The sequence below is a fragment of the Sceloporus occidentalis genome, unplaced genomic scaffold (assembly GCF_023333645.1).
Source record: "Sceloporus occidentalis isolate IW3139 unplaced genomic scaffold, rSceOcc1.0.p SCAF_5, whole genome shotgun sequence".
NCBI classification, from domain to species: Eukaryota; Metazoa; Chordata; class Lepidosauria; order Squamata; family Phrynosomatidae; genus Sceloporus; species Sceloporus occidentalis.
In genome coordinates, this window is record NW_028316985.1 from 32,228,701 (window position 1) to 32,249,212 (window position 20,512).

Below are 20,512 nucleotides of genomic sequence, written 5' to 3' on the forward strand. Positions count from 1 at the left end.
CGACTGTACAGGAACAGAGATTCCAGCTCAACACTAGGAAGAACTTCCTGACTGCAAGAGCTTTTTGACACTGGAGCATATTCCCCCAGAGAGTGGTGAAGTCTCCTTCTTTGGAGGTTTTTAAACAAAGGCTGGCTGGCCATCTGTCAGAGGTGCTTTGAGTGTGAGTTCCTGCATGGCAGAATGGGGTTGGACTGTATGGGCCTTGTGCTCTCCTCCAACTATATGACTCTATGATCCAGAAAACTAGTAGAAGACTAGGCTTTTCCTCTGGCCCACCCCTGTAGTAGGATTAACTATTTAGTGGGCAAATCTAGTGCAAACTGAATATAGGCCAATAACCACTCTGAGTAGAACAAATAATGTAAGAATGATGACATGAGTTCCAGAACTGCTCAGTTGCTTGCAGGATGTATTCATTCTCAAAAGCAGTGCAGTTAAACACACTCATTTTGGCAGCCCACGGATGAGGTTTTCTCTGAAGCAAGCACTACAATGAGGCAGAAAAAGTGTGGCCCATATTTTTTAAACTGTTGGAAAAACAATTCTCTGAAGATGCCAGCCACAAATGCTGGTGAACCATCAGGAAGAAATTCTTCTAGAACATGGCCACATAGCCCCAAAAACCCACAAAAAACTATGCTTGAAAAACCCTCTAGAGACCATGGAAGTAATTTCACATTTTGTTGCTGTCCTCCCCCCAAATCTGTTTAAGGCTATTGTGTGCCTTCAGGTGCCCCTATTATGAGCTTTTCTTAATGAACTTCTTCAGAGGGGGCTTGTCATTGCCATCCTTTGAGGCTGAGGGAATGTGACTTGCCCAAGCAAGAGTTTTCATGGCTCAGCAGGGATTCAAATCCTGGTCTCCAGTCGTAGTCCAGCACCCCTATGCCACACTGGCAGGGAGGGAGATGCTTTTTCCTAAGCTAGAAGTGAACTCTGGTCACTTACTGGTCAAAAAGGTTTCTCCTGGGTGTAAGGCAAATGTTACTCCAAAATTAAAATTAACTTCAAAATTTCTCCAAACCAGGGATAAGAAGGTGGGGGGATCTAGGAGCACACTTAACACTGTATTTCAGTGTAACTTTTTGTGTACTCCAACTCATTTCTTCAGATACAAATGGGCTGGAGTACACGAAAGTATATGCTAAAATATATCACACTTTCTGCTAGATTTCCTTCCCCCATTTTCTTCTTGTGTTCAAAGAGATGCAACAGCTCCTTGAAAACATCCAAAACATGGAGCGATAGCCCCTAGATAGCCCCATTTCTTCCTGCAACTTTATCTGGGGGTGAGGGAGATGTGCAGCTCTCCCAGGTCAGTTGTGGTGGGGAATAATTGTCCACCCCAATTTATAATATGCTAACAGATGATTAAAACGAGCTTTGCTTAAAGCAATAAGGAAGTTTAACACCAATCAGCAATGCATTGCCTGGCTGCTAAGCATTGCTAAAATGCAGTGGTGCAGCAGAGCTGTAACTTTAGTGGCAGGTGAAATGGCTTATTTTGTGAATCACTTTAAGGATCTAAGACAATAAAGAACTAGATCTGCTGCAGGAGATAGCTAACCTCTTCATAATGAAAGAACACCCTGTTCTTTTTATGGAACTCGTCTTTTACACATTCTCCTTGCTGCAGCAGCCGCACGGAGGCAAAACCACATGGGAGTTGTTGGAATATGATTAGAGAAAACCCTGCAGTACCCTCACCTCACCAGCTCCGTTTGCCAAGGCTATTAATGAGCATCGCACAGAGGCTCAAGAAATAACCCTCTGGCACTGCAGCACAGATATTCATTTAATTGACAGAGAGTTGGTTCCTGTGTGTGGCTTCAGTCCAAGGTATGCTTTTGGCTGTGGAACTGGACAAGTTACAAATGAGATCAACTGAATACATAAGCTGGGTTTTAATTTTCTCTTATAATGGGGAAAGACTAGGTTTTTTTTAAAACTGAAATACTTCTGCATGTGGATAAGACAGGTAGTAGCCACTAGTATTGCAAGCAAATGACATTAGCTTGAATGTTTTTTTTTATCTTTTTAATGGATAGCCCATTATTCACAAGGTTGCAGAGCAGCTGGTTTTCTAGGAATATTTTCCACTGCATTATTCCAGATCACACAGTATATAAACCTGCATCAAACCTCCTACAGCACTTGCATATAGTATGTCCAAAAATTATCTTAACAATTTCCATTCTATACAGAATTAAAATTGTAAAGATAATTTTCAAGCACCTTGTACATCCCCAGCTCTCCTTAATATCTGAATATTTAAAAAGATAAAGCGCGCCCGTGCCATACGCGGGCGCGCCATACACGGCTTGAGTATACGTGCTCAAGCCGCAGGGTGCGCACAGGGCGGAAGGGGCGGCGCGTCCCATTCAATTGAATGGGTGCGTGCGCCCATTGTGCCCCGCTGCGCCCAAGCCCCATTGGAAACAATGGGGCTCGAGCATAGGCGGAATTCGCCTTACGTGGCGGGATCCGGAACAGAGGACGCACTGTACTTTGAAACATCCCAACTGGACAAGTTAGGCAGAGCAGAAACTAGCCAATAAACAATTGTTGTGATCACCCGTGTATTAAGAACCAATAGACACTTGTGACAGAATCTTGTAGGACAACTTTTCTTAGACTGTACTATCAGAGATTACTGGTCAGTACTGTTGCCCCAGGAAGGAAGGGAGGCAGGCAGAGAAAGACCTCAGTCCAGAAAATGATTCTAGTCTAGCTTCCTTTGCAACCTGGCTTTCTATACTCTTTTTCCCCACAAGAAGTATTTAACCAGGTTGTTTTCCACTTTACACACAAGTTGTTCAGTGTTTGCAAAGCTGTTATCAGATTATTCTGCTGCACCTCAGGCCTAAAATGGAGAGGGTTGATCAAATAATCATTAGATCTTTTTCTATGGCAACTTGTTATATGTTGTCCACCACTAGACCTGTCACTACAAATATTTAGTAATTGAATAAAAGGGAAAAAACCTGCTTAAACTTTTATTTATTCAATTTTCCTTGGGGCTGATGTGAATGAAGTGCAGGTTCAGCTTTGATCCATCTAAGAACAATACAAAAGTTGAATATGTCCTTCAAGGCTGGTGTCACTGCTGCTTTCTGGCTGGAACGTTTAGCTCTCTTCCTCTGCAACACAAAGATAAACTGAATTCAGCATTATACTATCCCAAGTGAGGCTACTACCAAGAACATGGTCATAATGTTCACTATCACACAACACCGAATCCTGGTGCATGTACAGATCGTAATAGAAAGCCCGTTTTAACAAACTGCAGCCAGACGTGCAAATTTAAGTTTTAGCTTCTACAATATAGGTTTTAATATCTAAACAATGTTTGTGAGAAAAACCTTTAAAAAACTTCTAATCTATAGCTAGGTGTATGTACATCTTCAGGAACAATAACTGTCAAACAGACCACAAGAAAACGGAACAAAACCACAAGGTAGTATTATCCTTTTCTATACAGTATTTTCAGCACTGACATATATTAACTAGATACTATGCTGAGGTTCTGTCTAGCTCTACACTGTCATTTGTATGTATCATTGCACAAGTAGTACAGCATCTTAAGCAACACCTTAACCACCTTTTATGTTTTTGGGTCTTGATACTTCTAGAGGCAGGCAACCTGGTGACCTCCAGATGTTTTGGGGTCTAAATTTGATAAGCTTAGTCAGCATGGCCAGTGAGGAGGTATTATGAATGCTATCATTTAAAATACCTAGGGTTAACCTAACTTCTATTTTAAACTGTATTAGTACACTGTCCTGATGGAGCAGAGTTGTAGAGTTAAGAACATTACCTTCTTCCTCTTCCTCCTCCTCTTCATCATCATCTTCTTCGTCAGAGCTGAAGGTGCCATCTGGCAGGCTGTAGACACGAATGACCTGCTTATTGGGGTCTTTCAAAATGAGGTATTTGCCCTCATCTAATTTCATGCATATGTCAATGACACAGCGCAGGATGCCCCAGGCATTCTCCATGCTTAAATTAATTTGGCTGGCAAATTCATTAGGTTTGAACTGCTGTGTGCCCAGGATCACATGCCTTGCAGAGTCTTTCACATGATACCGAGATACATACCTGGCAAGAGAAAGAAACAAAAGTCAGGAAATGCCCACCACCACCTATGTGTTAACTGAATATATCTCCTGTTTTATAGGACTGGTTTTGATTTTTTTTTTACATTTCTTTATTTATTTATATCGCTTAACCATATACAAATTCCATTTTTTCCCAAATTAGTCCTGCAGATCCCTCTGTAACATATTGATACATCAGCGTAAAAAGGACAACAAATAAAGAAAAGCTGGAAAACAAACAAACAAACAGACAGTCGGGCCACCAGCATCTTTCCTTAATCATTAATCACATAAACATAGAATATATGCTGGTGTACTCAACAACGCCAACCAACAGCACAATAAATAGTCTGCTATTCCTTGTTACAAATTATACCAATATATTCCTCTGATATACCTCTTATCAGTAAATCCACATTTCCTTAACTTTCCCCCATTTCTTTTGAGTGTTGCTCTGATTTCCCATTAATCAGCATTGTCAGTTTATCCATTTTCATCAGATCATGTAGTTTTAGAGACCAATCCTCCAGCATATGGGTATTCCCACCTTTCCAATATCTTGCAATAATTAAGCGAGCAGCAGCGACCATGTAAAGCAAAGTGCCAATTTGATCTTGATTTAATTTACCTTCCAGATCATCTGTAATGTTCAGTAAGAACAATTTAGGGCTGATCTTAAATTTTATTTGCAGTGTATTCTGCATTTTAGTGTGTAATGCTTCCCAGAACTCCTTTATTTCCCTACATAACCACCACATATGGAAATAATTAGCATTTTCTTCCCCACATCTCCAACAGTTATTAGGCTTATTACTGTTCTTCATCTTCGACAGTTTAGCTGGTGTCAAGTGCCACCTGTAAAATAGTTTATAAAAGTTTTCTATCAAGTGGGCGCTTTTGGTAAACTTCTGAGTTTTCCCCCATGCTTTCTCCCAGGTGTTCAGGGGTATTTGTTCCCCAATGTCTCTCATCCACCTTATCATACAGTTTTTTTTACAGTTTCTTCATTTAACTCAATGTTTAACAGGATCTTATAAACCGCGTGTTTTACATCTGAAAACAGAATTTTTTCAATGTCCCTTGATTCAAAATCAAACCCCATTTGTCAGCTATCTCTTTTGAATCTCTTTTTTAATTGAAGAAACATTAACCAAGGTATTTCAAGTTCTTCATCTTTAAGAGTATCTAAAAGTTTGAATTCAAATCTTCCTTTCGTTTTAAACAGCAAGTTTTTGTACGTAAGCCACTGTCCTTTTTTCCCTTGGGATTTATAAAAAGCCTCTCGAGGGGAGGCCCAGCTTGGAATTTTCAAATAGAATGAACTCTTGTATTTGTGCCATATTTTTAGTAAGGGTTTCCTAATCACGTGTTTACTGAAATCAGTCAGATTAGCCTCCTCTTCATAACATACATATAAGTGCCATCCCTTTTCAAGGTCCGCACCTTCTAAGGCAAGCAACTTGTCATCATCTAAGGCAGTGGTTCCCAACCTGTGGGTCGGGACCGCTTTGGGGGTCGAATGACCCTTTCATGGAGGTCGCCTAAGACCATTGGAAAACACCCATTTAATTACAGTTATGAAGTAGCAATGAAAATAAATTCATGGGTTTGGGTCACCACAACATGAGGAACTGTATTAAAGGGTCGCGGCATTAGGAAGGTTGGGAACCACTGATCTAAGGTGATCCAGGACTGGTTTTGATTTTGATTTCTATTGTACAGCCTGTGTTTGTATGTTAAAGCTATCAGATCAGCAATCCATTGCTTGAGGGAAAGTTTCAAGGTCCTAGTTCTGAGTGATAACTTCAATTATTTTACTGGGTAATAAGAGGATCCAAATAAATTCCGAGAAGTTCTTTATATAAGTTACAGTAATTTGTTGTTTGCCTTGTTTCTAGGTTTTGGTGACCCTAAAGTGACTCTATCATCAAGTTTTCTTGGGAAGATTTGTTCAGAGGTTTACCTTGACTTCCCTCCAAGACTGAGAGTGTAACTCGCCCAAGGTCATCCAGTGGGTTTTCATGGCCAATCAGGATTTGGAGCCTTGTTCTCCAGAGTTACAGTCCCAACATTCATACTACAACCACATCGGCTCAGTATTATTGTAATAATAATAAGTTAAAACAAAAGGGCAATTAAATTGATGAACTGCATGATCAACAACCACGGAAGTGCTCTTTGTTTCAAAGAAGTAGTAATTTCATGGCATTATGAAGAAAACATTAAAGAAACAAGGCCTGCATTATTAAGGCATGTCAAGCATGCCATAATGCATTTTTCCCCTCAAGGTCTGTTTATATGTAGTCTCTCATCAATTAATAAAGCCAGATTTTAGAATTTAGCCATTACCTTGGCAAAATGTTTTGAATGTTTTGCTACAATTTGAGAACTACCATAAAAATCTGACACTCCCCCCCCCCCCCCCCAAAACAAATCAAAAACCCAAGAAACAAACAAATCCCACATCCCTCTGTATCTGAAAGTCCACTTGGTCTTACCCTAGTTTAAGATATTCTGACCCAGCCAACAATGCACAACATGTCCAACGGGCAAGTTTGTAGCTGTTGTTTTTCAGTTCAGTGGCAATCACAGCTCCTCTCTGAGAATCTAGTTTCTGACGCCAGTCTACACCATTACAATGCTGGAAAAGGAGGCATATCAATTAAAACTTTATATCATACTAGTTGTGCCATACTGTGCCAAATTAATATGTGTATATAAAGCTGAAAATGAAATGCAGCTGTATTTATTTCAAAGTGGCTTGTAATCCTTGAAATAAAAGGAAGCCAGGATCATAAATAATATGACAGGAGTTCATTTAGTGAGGATCTAGAAATTTTCTTTGATTGCTAACAAGGAAAAGAGAAGTTAACATTTCAGCTGACTCCCTTGTATTGAATGAGACTGGGGAAAAGAAGTTCACGAGCAATCAATTCTGCCCAGAACAAATAATGTGAATCCAGAAAATGCTGCATCATGCTTTTCTGATTGAGTCAGGGACATAAAATGTATATGAACAAGTTATGTGCTTTATCTACTAGATCATCCAAAAAAAGTACAAAAATGTACACTTTTATTATCTGATCCTCCTTACCCTTGAATCCCATTCATTCAGAGTTTTAATGTTGATGAATGACACTTCTCCATTAGCTCCAGTCATCACTCCATCATGTTCACAACGTACTATGAGGTCAATATCATCTCCCAGCTTCCACCTTCGGTACCTACAACCAAGAAAAGAACCACAGCATTACTATATGCTTGCGTCATACTACTGCATTACACTCCAACTGATGACAATGAATTTTCGTGAAAGCTTTAGCAAGTCACACCATGACACAGCCCCCTCCCCGGCCAAAATCTGGTCATATGTTAAAAACAACAACATACCGATAGGCAACAGAAGCCACTTCATTCTTGTCCATATCATCTTCTACAAATGGATTTGGATTGGGAAATGTGTATTTTTCTTTCCCCTGCAAAAGAGTGCATGCAAAACTTTACCAATGGTATGAGGTATTGCAGTCAAGGCAGTAATGAATGCTTCATAGAGAACAAACCTGAGGGAAGTGCTCAGCTTTGGAATGAAAAGATCCAGCTGCTCTCTCTGAACCAAATCCTTTCCCACCAACCTTTACAATAGTTCTCCAAGGTGTCAGGCTGAGTAGCAACAAATTGTGTCCACCATTAATGATTCAAGATTATTTTCCACTGGAACTACCACATGTATACTATGCCCTCTGAGGAAATCTGGGGGCTCTATAAAAGCAGAAAGATCTCTTGGAATGGATAGTCCTCATTTACTGAGCTTGACCAGTCCCTTGCCAGCAGCAAATTCTAAATAACTACAGTTAAATTTATTCCTCAAAATTCTCTATACTACCAAGTCAACTGGATCTTTCATCCTTACCATTCTCAAGCACTGCTGGGAGAAATTGTGGTTGATGTAGGTAGCTTCCATTGCAAGATTGCGAGGTGAATTGAAGGAGTTGCCCTCATCCTGAGGTGGTTCATTAGCAGTCTCACTCACTGTCAGGAGATCTAAGGACAATCAAACACAAATGGTGATCAGATACTTCCATACTGTTCTTGTATGATACAGAAAATGATCAGTAATAACATAATTTGTCTCAAACACAGAAACAATATTAATGCCCCAAGTACAGTTTGCTGTAAGAGTAGATTTTCCTTTGTATAGGCAGGAATAATTAACAGAAAAATTCCACGCATTGCTTGCCTTTCTGCTCTTCTTTAATGAATATAACAATAGACTAACCAAAGTCTGAATTGTCCCTTTTGTCAAAGAACAGCTTGGATCCAACTCTTTGCACAATGATATCCCAGGAATACACAGAACGAGTGCAAGCCATAAGGGTAGCTAGGATAGCATCTGTAGCAAATACATTTCCTTGAGTCTTGGCCAGCTATGGAGAGAGAAATGACAAAGATGAGAGGAAGAACTGTTACCCAAACAAACCAAGAAAGTATAATCAAATTTATATTTGTAGATACTGGTAACTGGCAGGTCATGCTGGAACAATACCAAAACTTAACTTTCACAGATTAATGGTCCATGTACACCAGGGGTAGGCAACCTTTTTGACCCGGGGGCCGGGTTGCTGTCCCTTAGACAACCGGGGGGCCGAAGCCAAAAAATAAATAATTAAATAATTTTTTAAAAAATTAAATATATAAATAAACCAGGACAAATGCAGGACAAAATTTTCAAATGGAAGACACTTTTTAAAAAAAAAATGGAGGACACGCGAAAAAATTTGCTGATTTAAAAAAAAAATGTTAGTATAAATGCATGTTTCTGAGGCTTCTATAGACAATTGCCCCCCAAAGGCCCCGGCGGCAATCGGCGGCAGGACCGGGCTGGGGCCGGTCCCAAGGCCTTGCTGGCCCGCATCCAGCCCGTGGGCTGCAGGTTGCCTACCCCTGATGTACACCATTAGCCAGCAATTAAAATCCAAGGGAAGGAAGACAGAGGAGTCTATCTGAATGCAAATAATTTTCTCTAACACAAGCAAAGACTAGACTGGCACCAAGAGCTTAAATTCTACTGTAATTCCAAATGTCATTCCTTTCAAAAGTCTCCTTAAAAACTTTGGTTGTAAGTGAAGAAAGAATACTCAGTGTGTATCAGCAGTGTAAAATACAGAAACAGGCTCTAGCCTATGGAATCCTCAATTTGTAGTTTTATAAGGTCTTCTTCAGTATTCTCTGCCAGAGAGTGCTGGCGCCTCACAAAACTACAAGTCCTAGGATTCTGTAGAATGGAGCTACTGCAGTTAAAGTGGTGTCAAATTACATTATTTTGACAGTGTAGATGCACCTTCAGAATACATGAGCTGCTACCTGCCTAATTTAGCTTTGGTTTTATCCCACTGTATCTCCAAGACTCATGAGAAATTATACAACACTTATTGTAAAACACACAAGCCATCCCCCAATTCAGTAAACAAGAAAATCCCCACTAAGAACTAGCTTAAATCTGAATGCTCTACCATAATTTTGCAAGGGGCTTTTATGAAAACTTTAGCGAACCTCTAGTGGAGGGAATTCCAGTGTGGATCCAAGCCAAAAATATCACCCTTACTACCTCAGAGTCAACAAGTCACATGTTATTTCCTGGTTGAATATACTATATTTGCTGAAATTCCTAATTTCAGGCTTATCAAGTGACATTTTTTTTCTATGACAACTCGTTATAGATAAAATATTCTTGCTCTCTGGTGTACAACACACTTATTACTCCTTTTTAAATGAAAACATCAAGCAGTTTGTAGTGGTAAATACAGAAGAAGATACAATACCTTGCGGATGACTGGATCATCAGTGGTAGTTACTGTATGGAAGATACGTTTGATGCTACGCAGAGACTTTTCATTTCTTGTGGTGATACGGTCAAAAGCTTTGTCATAGTATTCTAGGCCACCACAGCACTCTCTGCAGGTACAAAAAGGGATGATCATGAACACATTCTGTCTAGGAAGTACAAGTTCAGCTTCCCTTATCCAGAATTCCAAAATCCGAAATACTCCAAAATCCAAAACTTTTTTCATGGGTGGCTGAGATAGTGACACTTTTGTTTTCTGATGGTTCAGTGTACATAGTCTTTGTTTCATGCACAAAGTTATTGCCTGCCTACTCACTACCCAAAATAATTTCAGTTTTAAATCAATTTAAACTAAAATAAGCACACTAAATCAACTGCCAGATGGCAAATCAACACATACGCAAATCTCACTGATTCATTTGTTCTATTATAATTGGGATTAGAAAATGGATTTAGGCCTCTATATATCAATGTATCTGGGCTCAGAACATATGCCAAAGTTACACTGCCTAATAACAAGAGATTATTGTTGATTTTGGCCAGGGCTGCCCAGACACAAGTGTATATGAGCTTGCCAGGATCTGGGACATTAGTAAAGGGCTATGGAACAAATAGGAAAAGACAGAGGTCACATGTATTGGACCTCAAGTCTTTTCCTGTTTCCAAGGCTTACATGTCTTGAGGATCTGAGACTTCCAAGTATCTCATCTTCATTAGTCTAGGGAAATCCATCTCCTCCTTCACTTCCCAGTCACTGCGAACTTCCACAGAGGAGTCACGAGGCTTCTGTTAATTACACAGAGGAAATACAGGTAGATGGAAAAAAGAGAAGAGACAGCACATCAGTGTTTTATACAGGAGTACCAACAGTTGAAAGCAGAACAAGTAAGGCCTAATGATAACAGCAAAAGAGAAGAACTATGTGAGTAGAAAACAATTTACATTACCTGAGATTTTTGGTCCCATTTCTGTCTCACTCCAAATTGCTTCTGAAACTTCTTTTGTAAACGTAGCCTATCTCTGTAATGATTGAAATACAAACAAATCCCATGAAGAAAAGAGGTTGACTGATCCAAAGTTTTTCATCCACAGAAGATAAATCAGAATCTAAGCTTTAACTATTAATGACATTTCCTGATCTTCTGGATTCCAAAGTTGCTCAAAACAAAATGTAAATTCACTCAACAGATAACTTTCACACAGTTATTTAAAATCTACATTATAGTTTCTGTGAGAAGAACTCTATTTAATGGAAAACAGAAAATTTTTGGAGCCAGATCTTAATTCATTTAGCACCCACATCAATTCAGAATATTTCCTAACAGAGAATTTCCTAATATTTTGCTTTTCTGTATTATGCATTAATACTTTAAAACAATATAAAAACATTTAAAACCAAGACAAGAAACAAACACACAGCACACTGCTTGTATTAAAAAGACCCTCCTGCACAGTTGCTTAATTACCAAATACTTCTTCAAATAAAGAAGTCTGTACTTGCTGGTGAAAGGAGAGCTGGGAGGAGGCCAGGTTAGTCTCCTAAGAGAGTCCTACAGCCTGGGAAAAGCCACTGAGAAGGCTCTAACCTGTGTCCTCACCAAATGTACCTGTGAAGATGATGGGACCAAGAAGGCCCTCCCCCAAGGTATTAAAACTCAGGCAGGCTAATTTAGGATGCATCTGCACTGCAGAAATGATCTGTCTGGACTCCATTAAACTACATGTTTAACTGCCAGGACAGTACTCAAACTGTATGTTCTCTGACAAGACACAGCAAACTCACCTCTCCTTTTGCTTGGCACTTTTAGGCAGTGTCTGCAGGTTGAACTGAAGTATATTCCGGCGGTCTTTGTCTCTTCGAAGATTCCTCTGAGGGGGGAAAAAAGACACTAATGTAACTAAAACAGCATGACACACTGAGGAATAATAACATGGGACACATGGGGTCTGACAAGCAACCCTACAAGGGATTTTTGTCTAATATTATTTGCAAAGAGAGCCAAGGTAGTGTAGTAATTTTGAGCTTTGGATTGGAATGTGAAGAGATCAGGATCTGAATCCCTGCTCAGCCATGGGAGTCCAACGGATGACATTCAGCAATGGCTAGCTTCCTCCAAATAAAATTTGTTTAGAAAAACATATAATAGCATCACTTTAAGTTGGAGTCAGTCTGAAAGCCCATGTAACAAAGATGAACACTTTGTAGTTGGTTATGGCATCTCTAATAATTATTAGCAGGCATAATATACTGGCAATTCATAAAACAAAATCCAAAATTTGGAAAAAACCCCACCATTCAGTAGCTATACACTAATTTTTATTACGACGCCAGATGAAGCACTGATCCCACAATGGCTTGTCTGAAATGATAATTCTCAGTTACAGAGAAGAAGAAATCCTTTTTTCATAAATCCCAGTAAAACCAACCCTTAATGTATTTTCAAATGTGTATTTAGAGACAGACAGACCACTAGCTATTAGACTTATACCTAGGTTGAACAACAACATATTGTACCTGTGCAAACCTCATGCGATTCCTCTGGTATGCAGTCTTTTGTGTCCGTGCTGTATCCACCAATTGGAAACTGGCCTCATCTTCTTCATGGAAATAGGCATATTGGCTTCCACCACCAAACTGGGATGAATATTTATCTGAAAACATAATTTTCAGTGTTAATGCTGGTATTTCCGATAAGTTTTAAAACTGGAATGGTTCTGCTATACTTAATTGTGGGAGCAGTTAAGTTTAACTTCTGCTGTGAATCAGCAGACAGATAGGATGTGCCATGGCTTCCTCCTTATCTGATGTCCTTATCACACTACACTGTTATAGTGCTATCTTCCATTTTAACAACATTCTCTGTCAGTGCTGCAAATACCAAGATTCCATAGGATGTTTCTATGGCAGCAAGTGGAAAATAGCGCCGTAACAGTGTACTGTGATAAGGCCCTGAATTATGGTACTAGTACACCAGTGTTTGCACAGCCAAGTTCCAATATTACTATTTGAGTCAAGGCAGCATAAACATTCCTGGGGAGATCAGGTATGAATGTTTGTGTATTCCAAGAAAAAGGGAGAATTGTGGAAAAGCATATAGTTAATGCCATTTTATCCTATAACGAAGGAGCAACAGGAACTATGGCCCTGTACAGATGGGCCCTTTGTGGTGTGTCCACGACGTGCTAGGGTTGCCTTGGGGCGGCGCATGCACACACCTTGCAACCCTAGCACGTTGTGCATGCACCGCTGTTACGCAGCGCCATACAGACGACACGCGTAACGATGACGTCGCAGCTGTGCTGCCTCCAAACAGCGCTGTGCAGCTGCAACTTAACCGTGCCATATCTGGTGCTTTGTGGTGCCACAAAAAGGAGCCACTTTTTGGAGCTCCTTTTCTGCTGCGGAGCAGCGCTGCGCAATTTGTATGCTGTGGCGCTCCTGCGCAGCAAAGAGAGGCGCCTCCCTGGCACCTCTTTCTGGTGGTCTGTACCCCGCCTATAATACCTTTCTCCTAGATATCTCAGAAGGACAGTAAATTCCATTTTACAGTGATTATCAAAAAACAGTAAGCAGCCCAAAGCCATGTAAAGTCTAAAACAACTATAATTTTGTACTTACTCGTGTATCGCTTATCCTGATAGGTAGCTCCTGTCCAGTCAGCAACCTAGTCCAAAAAATAAATTAAAAAATTAGATTAAACTAATGTATATGCCAAACGAGAGCCAGTACAGCACACTGATTTGAAAGTTGAACTATGGCTCTGGAGATCAGGGTTTGATTCCCTGCTCAGCCAAGGAAACCCAGTGGGTGACCTTGGGCAAGTCACATGCTCTCAGCCTAAGAGGAGGCAAACCTCCTCTGAACAAATCTTACCAAGAAAAAACCACGGCAGGGTCACCATAAGTTGGAAATGACTTCAAGGAATACAACAACAAATATGGCAAACACATTATGAAGACTTCCAGCAGATTTTCTACATTGCCTGAGTTTCTGAGAGCTCTCTCAGTCAAAATCAAACTCTTTCTATTGGGACAGTGAGGACCAATGTGTACATTATCCTGGCTAGGACAAAACAGCTTAAGATACCTAGTGTATGGCACTTTTGAATTATGGCGATTCCATGAATTTCATCATGTTTTTTTAAGGCAAGTAATACTTAAGAGGTAGTTTGCCATTGCCTTTCTCTGAAATATAGCAAACTGCACCTGGTATTCTTTGGCAGGCCCCTTTCAAAATACTAATCAGGACCGGCCCTGCTTAGCTTCTAAGATGTCTTCAAGGTATTTAGGCTCATACAGACGTAACATGCTGTAGTATTATTTATTGAACACACTGCAGGAATTGTGTCCTGTATTAAACAGCTCTGGGAGGGTTGAGATCTCAGGAAAGGGCAGAAACCTCATATATAGCAACATATACAGTAACAAATGAAAGGAGGAAAACTTGAGGAGAGTATTCTATTTTCAGGTATCCCTTCCCAAGTAGAAGGAACTTTCCTTTCAACCATGACACTAACATGATGTCCTAAAGAGGTAGGAATCTTTAAGTGTATTGAGCCAGTATTAGCCAATGTGTTCCTCAGGACCTTCTCTATAATGTATGTTGAAAACATCATCCTATGTTGTTAAACAAGTGAGCTTACAGCAAGACCCAGATTCCAACTGCTTGTTTAATTAGGACATGCAACATTCTAGCCACTGCTACAATCAAAGCTGATATGAGTTGTTAATCTCTGATGCAATTTCTGCAGAGCCTGTTATCAGCAGAAACTAATTAAATGTATCATTTCATCTCCCCCAGTATATTCCCCCAAATGCTATTACTTATTAGCTTGGATGAATATCACTCAGTTTTTGCCCCAGGAAGACTGTTCTAGGAACTGGAGCATGAACTGCTGAAGTAGGTCAGAAACAGGTCATCAAATGGAAAGGCATTAAGGTATCATAAGAACTTCTGTAAAAGGCTACATGCAGAAGTACCTTTCCCAGACGATCTCCTTTGCTAAAGGGCTGATAAGGCATATCTTTGAATTGTTCGGGCACAGCACATGGACCCCATCCTGACGGATTGTCCTGGATCACAGGTATCATGAACTTTGCCATCTTCTATACTTCTAGTGAAAAAAGGAGAGATAATATGAGAATCTCATCATTAAAAAGCAAAATGCATATTGAAATAGTAAGATCAGCTAATACTTGTTTTCAAATGGAGCAACCTAAAGAGAAATATGGAGTCGAAGGCTTTCATGGCCGGCATCCATAGATTTTTGTGGGGTTTTTGGGCTATGTGGCCATGTTCTAGAAGAGTTTCTTCCTGATGTTTCACCAACATCTGTGGCTGGCATCTTCAGAGAATGCTTGCCTGGAAAGGAGTTGGGTATGTATGTGTATGTATGTGTGTGTACACACACACACAGTGTCACCCTGGGAAAGGAGGCGTGATTTGCATATATATTGTTTTGTTGCTAATGGCAGGCCTCAGGGTGGGAGGATATGCAAAGGAGGACTAATGTGAAAACCCCACAGAAATCTATAAAGAGAAATAGTTACTTTGTAAATGGTCAAGTCTTAAGTTTTTATTTTCATATACTTGAATGACTGAGCAACATACACTGGTAATGAAAAACCAGGAATGGATCACTCTTACTATTTCCCTACACTTTGCATACCTTCTCTAAGGGAGATAAAGAATATGCCAGTTCTAGTTTGATTCAATATTAGAAGACATTTCCATCATTCATGGCTCTGGAAAAAAAATCTTGAAACAGTGTAACAGTATGATTTAGTGGCCAAATTACCTTTCAATGAATATATGTAGGGAAAAAATTACATTCCCACAGCACTTCCTGCCACCAATCTGAGCCTGACCGTTATGAGTCGTAGGTGTCTCCCAGTACTGCTTACTGGTTATAGGTAAATATTTATAGTATATGTACTCTGCAAACATATGAAACCAAGAAAACGAGAAAGGAGGGATTTACAGCAGAAAGCATAAAGACATGGAAGGTAAATAACAAATACAGTATCATACATGATGGAACTCTCTTCATTTCTGCAATTTCATTCAAGTAGCCTAAAGAAACCAGGTCCCATCTGACCTTGGAAGCCAAGCAGGGTCAGCTTTGGTTAGTGCTTGGATGAGAGACCACCAAAGAAAACCACGTGCAATAAAAATTAATTAAAAATAAAAATTAATTAAAAAAAAGGAAAACGAAAGAATACCACGTGCTGCAAGCTACATTTCAGAGGAAAGAACTGACTAAACTAGCTTTGAGAATTCTTTGCCTAAGAAAACCCTATGAAAGTCATGGGGTTGCCTTAAGAGGACAGGCGACCTGAAGGCACAGACACAGGGCTCTTTTGTGGGATACGGTCAGTGAGCAGTTGTTTCTCTATTTACACAAGAACTGATAATGTAAAATGAGATGAAATTATTTTTGAAAAAAATAAGCTTAGTCATTTACTAATAAGCATTTGCCTTGAGGCTGTACAGCTGCACTGAGTTCCGCAGTCAGCACTCTTTGAGGACATGTATTTTTTGCAGCCTATAACAACCAACCTCCCTATAACAATGAGCCTCCTCCAAACCTCCTTGTTTGAGATGTCAATTATAGTCCTGGGTAGAAAATAACTTTAATCACTGCCCCACTGCCACTGGTGGCAGGGAACAAATAAGCAAATGCATGGAATTATTCCCAGGGCAGCAAGGGGGCTGAGACAAGAGGAATGGAAAGTAAGGTTTTTCAGGGTAGTAAACTGGCATAGTGGCTTGAGTGTTGGACTAGGACACTGGGAGGCCAGGCTTTGAATCCCAGTTCAGCCATGTAAACCCCCAGAGTGACAAAATTACTCTGATCACTGCCCCATTGCCACTGGTGGCAGGGAACTGGATATAAACAAAGTCACACTCTCTCAGCCTCAGAGGATGGCAATGACAAACCCCCTCTGAACAAATCTTGCCAAGAAGACCTTAGGGTCACCTTAAATCAGAAAGGACTTTAAGGTACACAACACACAGGTTGTGTAGACTTATTGCCAAGGTTGTCTGATATTTGAAGACCATAAAGCCTCTTCTTCTGCTTCTATGATAAACTGCTTTTGAGCTAACTTCATCTCATGGGGACCCCGTGAATGAGACATCTCCAAGACCCCTTGACCTCAACCACCAATCTGCTCAGGTCTTGCAGGCAAAGGAAGGTGGTCTCCTTAACTGAGTATCCATTTGGTATGTGGACTTCCTCTCTTCCTACTGTTCAGGCTTGATCTCTTCAAGGAACCATTTGTTTGTCTTCGTGGCTGTCCATGGTATCGTTAGCACTCTTCTCCAGCACCACATTTTGAATGAGTTGAAATGAATATCCCACATACCACTAACACCTGCATAATATATAAAACCGTTTAATTGTTTTTTTAAACATTGTATCTACATTTTAATGCCTTGTACTGTCAACATGGACCATTTTAAATTTTAAGATGTAGCCATGTTAAAGATCAGTACGTAACGTGATCTTTTAAAAAAACAGGCTGAGGTGATGTACTGTTTTAAAGTGTTTTGAACATTATCTTTTCAACTGCATTTTATTCTCTTAACATGTAATTTGTTTTAATGTTGTAATAATTTAATTCTATTTCATACCATTTCTGTATGCTTTTAACTGTACTTTTTTTTTTTAAAATATCATAAGCAGCCCTGAATCCCAGTTTTGGGAAAAAGATATAAATATCATCATCATCATCATCATCTTGTAGCACCTTTGAGACCAACTGAAGGAAAAAAGAAAGCTCATGCTGCCAAGTTCTCTCTTTCAGTTAGTCTCAAAAATGCTGCAAGATCTCTTTACATATGGTTTTTAATGTTATTAGCCACCTTGGGTCCCTATATTAGTAGAATGGCAGGATATAAATAAATAGTAATGTGGGAGCCTGCTGGTCAAGAGAGTGTCTGTGGAAACGCTTCCTTTAAAAAGATCGGATATTAAGATTTTCTCCTTCTCACTTCTAGTTACAAAACAAACTAGTGAGGATGTGTTCAGCCCCTTCCGGAGTGTGTGTGAAAGAGGCTGAATGACCATTGGCAGAACAACATGGAGTCACACTTGGAAGCCATCTTAGGAAGGGAAAAACCCATCCGGAGTAAATGGCATTTTGTTGTCTGGTGCCTTTAAGTTGTTTCTGAATTATGGCGACCCATCATGGGGTTTCACCTATCATTATTTATTCAGAGGGGGTTTGCCATTGCTATTCTCTCTGAGGCTGAGAGTCTGTGACCTGCTCAGGGTCCTGTAGTGGGTTTGATCTATAATGGGGTTCCCTTGGCAGGATTTGTTCAGAGAGGGCTTGCCTCTACCTTCCCCTGCGGCTGGGAGCGTGTGACCTGCCCAGGGCCATGACTTGTCCAGAGATTTGCCACTGCTATCCTCTCTGAGGCTGAGAGAGTGTGGCTTGCCTAGGGTCACCCAGTGGGCATCACCTATCATGCCTTGTTCAGAGGTGTGTCTGCCTCTTTGCGACTTACCTGGGCGTCACCCAGTGACTTTCACCTATCGTGATTTGTTCTAAGGAGGCTTGCCATCGCTATCCTCTCTTGAGTCTGAGAGTGTGATTTACCCAGAATCACTCAGTGGGTTTCACCTATCATTATTTGTTCAGAGGGGGTTTGCCATTGCCGTTCTCTCTGAGGCTGAGAGAGTGTGACTTGCCCAGGGTCATGCCTTGTTCAGAGGGGTTTGCTATTGCTAACCTCTCTGAGACTGAGAGAGTGTAATTTTCCTAGGAGGGTCACCCAGTGGGTTTCACCTATCGTGATTTGTTCAAAGGGGGTTTGCCATCCCTATCCTCTCTGAGGCTGAGAGAGTGTGACTTGCCCAGGGTCACCCAGCAGGCATCACCTGTCATGCCTTGTCCACTGGTTTGCCTGCCTTCCTCTGAGGCAGAGAGCATGACTTACCTGGGAGCATCACCCAGTGACTTTCACCTATCGTGATTTGTTCAGAGGAGGGTTTGCTGCCATCCTTGGAGAGTGAGAATTGTTCAGGGTCACCCAGTAAATTTCTCCTATCATGACTTGTTCAGAGGTTTGCCTCTGCTATCCTCCCTGAGGCTGAGAGAGTGTAACTTTCCAAGGGTCCCCCAGCTGGTTTGACTTATCCTCTGCCTTCTTCGCCTTCCCCTGAGGCTGAGGAGTCTGCCTTGCCCAGGGTCCCCCAGTGGGATTCATCTACAATGGGGTTTCCTTGGCAGGATTCGTCTAGAGGGGCTTTGCCTCTGCCTTCCCTGAGGCTGAGAGAGCGTGACCTGCCCAGGAGTGGGTTTCAGCTGTCATGGCTTCTTCAGGGGAGGTTTCCCATTGCTATCCTCTCCGAGGCTGAGAGAGCGTGCATTGCCCAAAGGGTTTCCCCTCTCTAGAGGGGGAATGGAGTCTGCCAACAAAGCAGGCCCCATTCGTAGGCCTCTGAGTCCTTTCCCAAAGGAGGGACCCTGAAGGAAGAGGCCTCCGCCCCATCCAGACCCGCCCTCCCTCCCGCCATGACCCGGGAAACAGGCCCCGGAGGGTCCCCTCTCGGCCCCTGGGCGCTTCCCTCACCTCTGCGACCCAAGAGGGCCCCGATGCCGATGGATTCAGTCCAGGGACTCCAGGCCATCAAAGGCGGCGGCGGCGGCGGCGGCAGCGAGGAGGACGGCGCTTGGCGGCTCTTCCCCTTATTTCCGGTATGGTGATGTTATCGCGGCGCCAGAACTGTCGTAAAAACTGTCGTAAAAACCCAGGCTGAGCCTAGTACAGGCCCAAAAACACACACACTGTAGAAATAATCCACTTTGAGGACTCCTTCATTGCCCTGGCTCAGTGCTAGGGAATCCTGGGAAGTGTAGTTTATTATGGCACCACAGCGCTCTGACAGAGAAGGCTCAATGTCTCACAAACACAACAGTTCCCAGAACATACATACATACATACATATATATATATATATATATATAATCTCAGTTTCAATGAATAAATAAATAATGCACAACCTTGCCCCTACTCTATACTCCTTAATCTCTCATTAATTCTGGCAGGCATTCCTGAATGTTGCCACATTATCAGTATACTATACGATGTCTGCGTCCACACTGGAGAAATAGCTCTGCTCCGCTCTGGGCCCACAACAAACTCCAACTCCCAGAATTCCATAGCAAAGAGCCAGACAAAGAGTTAAAGCGGTGCCAAACTGGGTTATTTCTCCAGTCTGGATGCAGCCTCTATTTCAGAGAACTCTGGTGCCACAAGAAACTACAATTCCCAGGATTCCTTAGCACTGAGCCAGGGCAGTTAACGCGGTCTCAGACTGGATTATTTCTGCAGTGTGTCTTGGAGGATTGTTATTTTTCTTTAAAGGCAATTGCCAAATGTTGTGAAGAAGGAGCCAAAAAACAGTGGTGAAAAATGACAGTCTTGCTCAATTCCTCTTCTTAGAAGAATTTTTCTTCAATCAAAACCATTTGCTTTCATTATTTTGCAGTGCTCTGAAAAGTGGAGAGCAAAGCAGATAAACTATGTAATCAGACTATTAAAACACAAACTAATGTA

At 41.1% G+C, this 20,512-nt stretch overlaps 1 protein-coding gene across 3 annotated transcripts; it reads right to left on the reverse strand.

The window, feature by feature from the left end:
- Positions 1-2,986: 2,986 nt before the first annotated feature.
- On the reverse strand, positions 2,987-19,639 carry EIF3D (eukaryotic translation initiation factor 3 subunit D). 3 transcript variants are annotated; one of them, XM_089528099.1, is made up of 16 exons: positions 19,526-19,639; positions 15,741-15,879; positions 14,923-15,056; positions 13,562-13,607; positions 12,458-12,594; positions 11,726-11,811; positions 10,890-10,962; positions 10,616-10,728; positions 9,920-10,052; positions 8,377-8,524; positions 8,011-8,141; positions 7,491-7,576; positions 7,195-7,324; positions 6,599-6,741; positions 3,821-4,101; positions 2,987-3,143 (listed from the first exon to the last, which is right to left on the reverse strand). In XM_089528099.1, the coding sequence occupies exons 3-16, from the start codon at positions 15,043-15,045 to the stop codon at positions 3,130-3,132; spliced, it is 1,644 nt and encodes a 547-aa protein (XP_089384225.1). In that variant the 5' UTR covers positions 15,046-15,056; positions 15,741-15,879; positions 19,526-19,639; the 3' UTR covers positions 2,987-3,129. The 3 variants fall into 3 exon arrangements, with proteins under 3 accessions (XP_089384225.1, XP_089384226.1, XP_089384224.1); XM_089528100.1 differs by lacking the exon at positions 15,741-15,879 and having other exon boundaries at positions 14,923-15,053; XM_089528098.1 differs by lacking the exon at positions 15,741-15,879 and having other exon boundaries at positions 19,526-19,638.
- Between the last annotated feature and the right edge of the window lie 873 nt (positions 19,640-20,512).

Coding starts and splice junctions, on each gene's coding strand:
- EIF3D (XM_089528100.1), bottom strand. CDS start 15,045: ATGGCAAAGTTCATGATACCTGTGATCCAGGACAATCCGTCAGGATGG. Junction 8,525..9,919: donor ATGATCCAGTCATCCGCAAG/GTATTGTATCTT, acceptor CTCTCTCCATAG/CTGGCCAAGACTCAAGGAAA. Junction 4,102..6,598: donor TCAGAATATCTTAAACTAGG/GTAAGACCAAGT, acceptor TTCTCTTGCCAG/GTATGTATCTCGGTATCATG.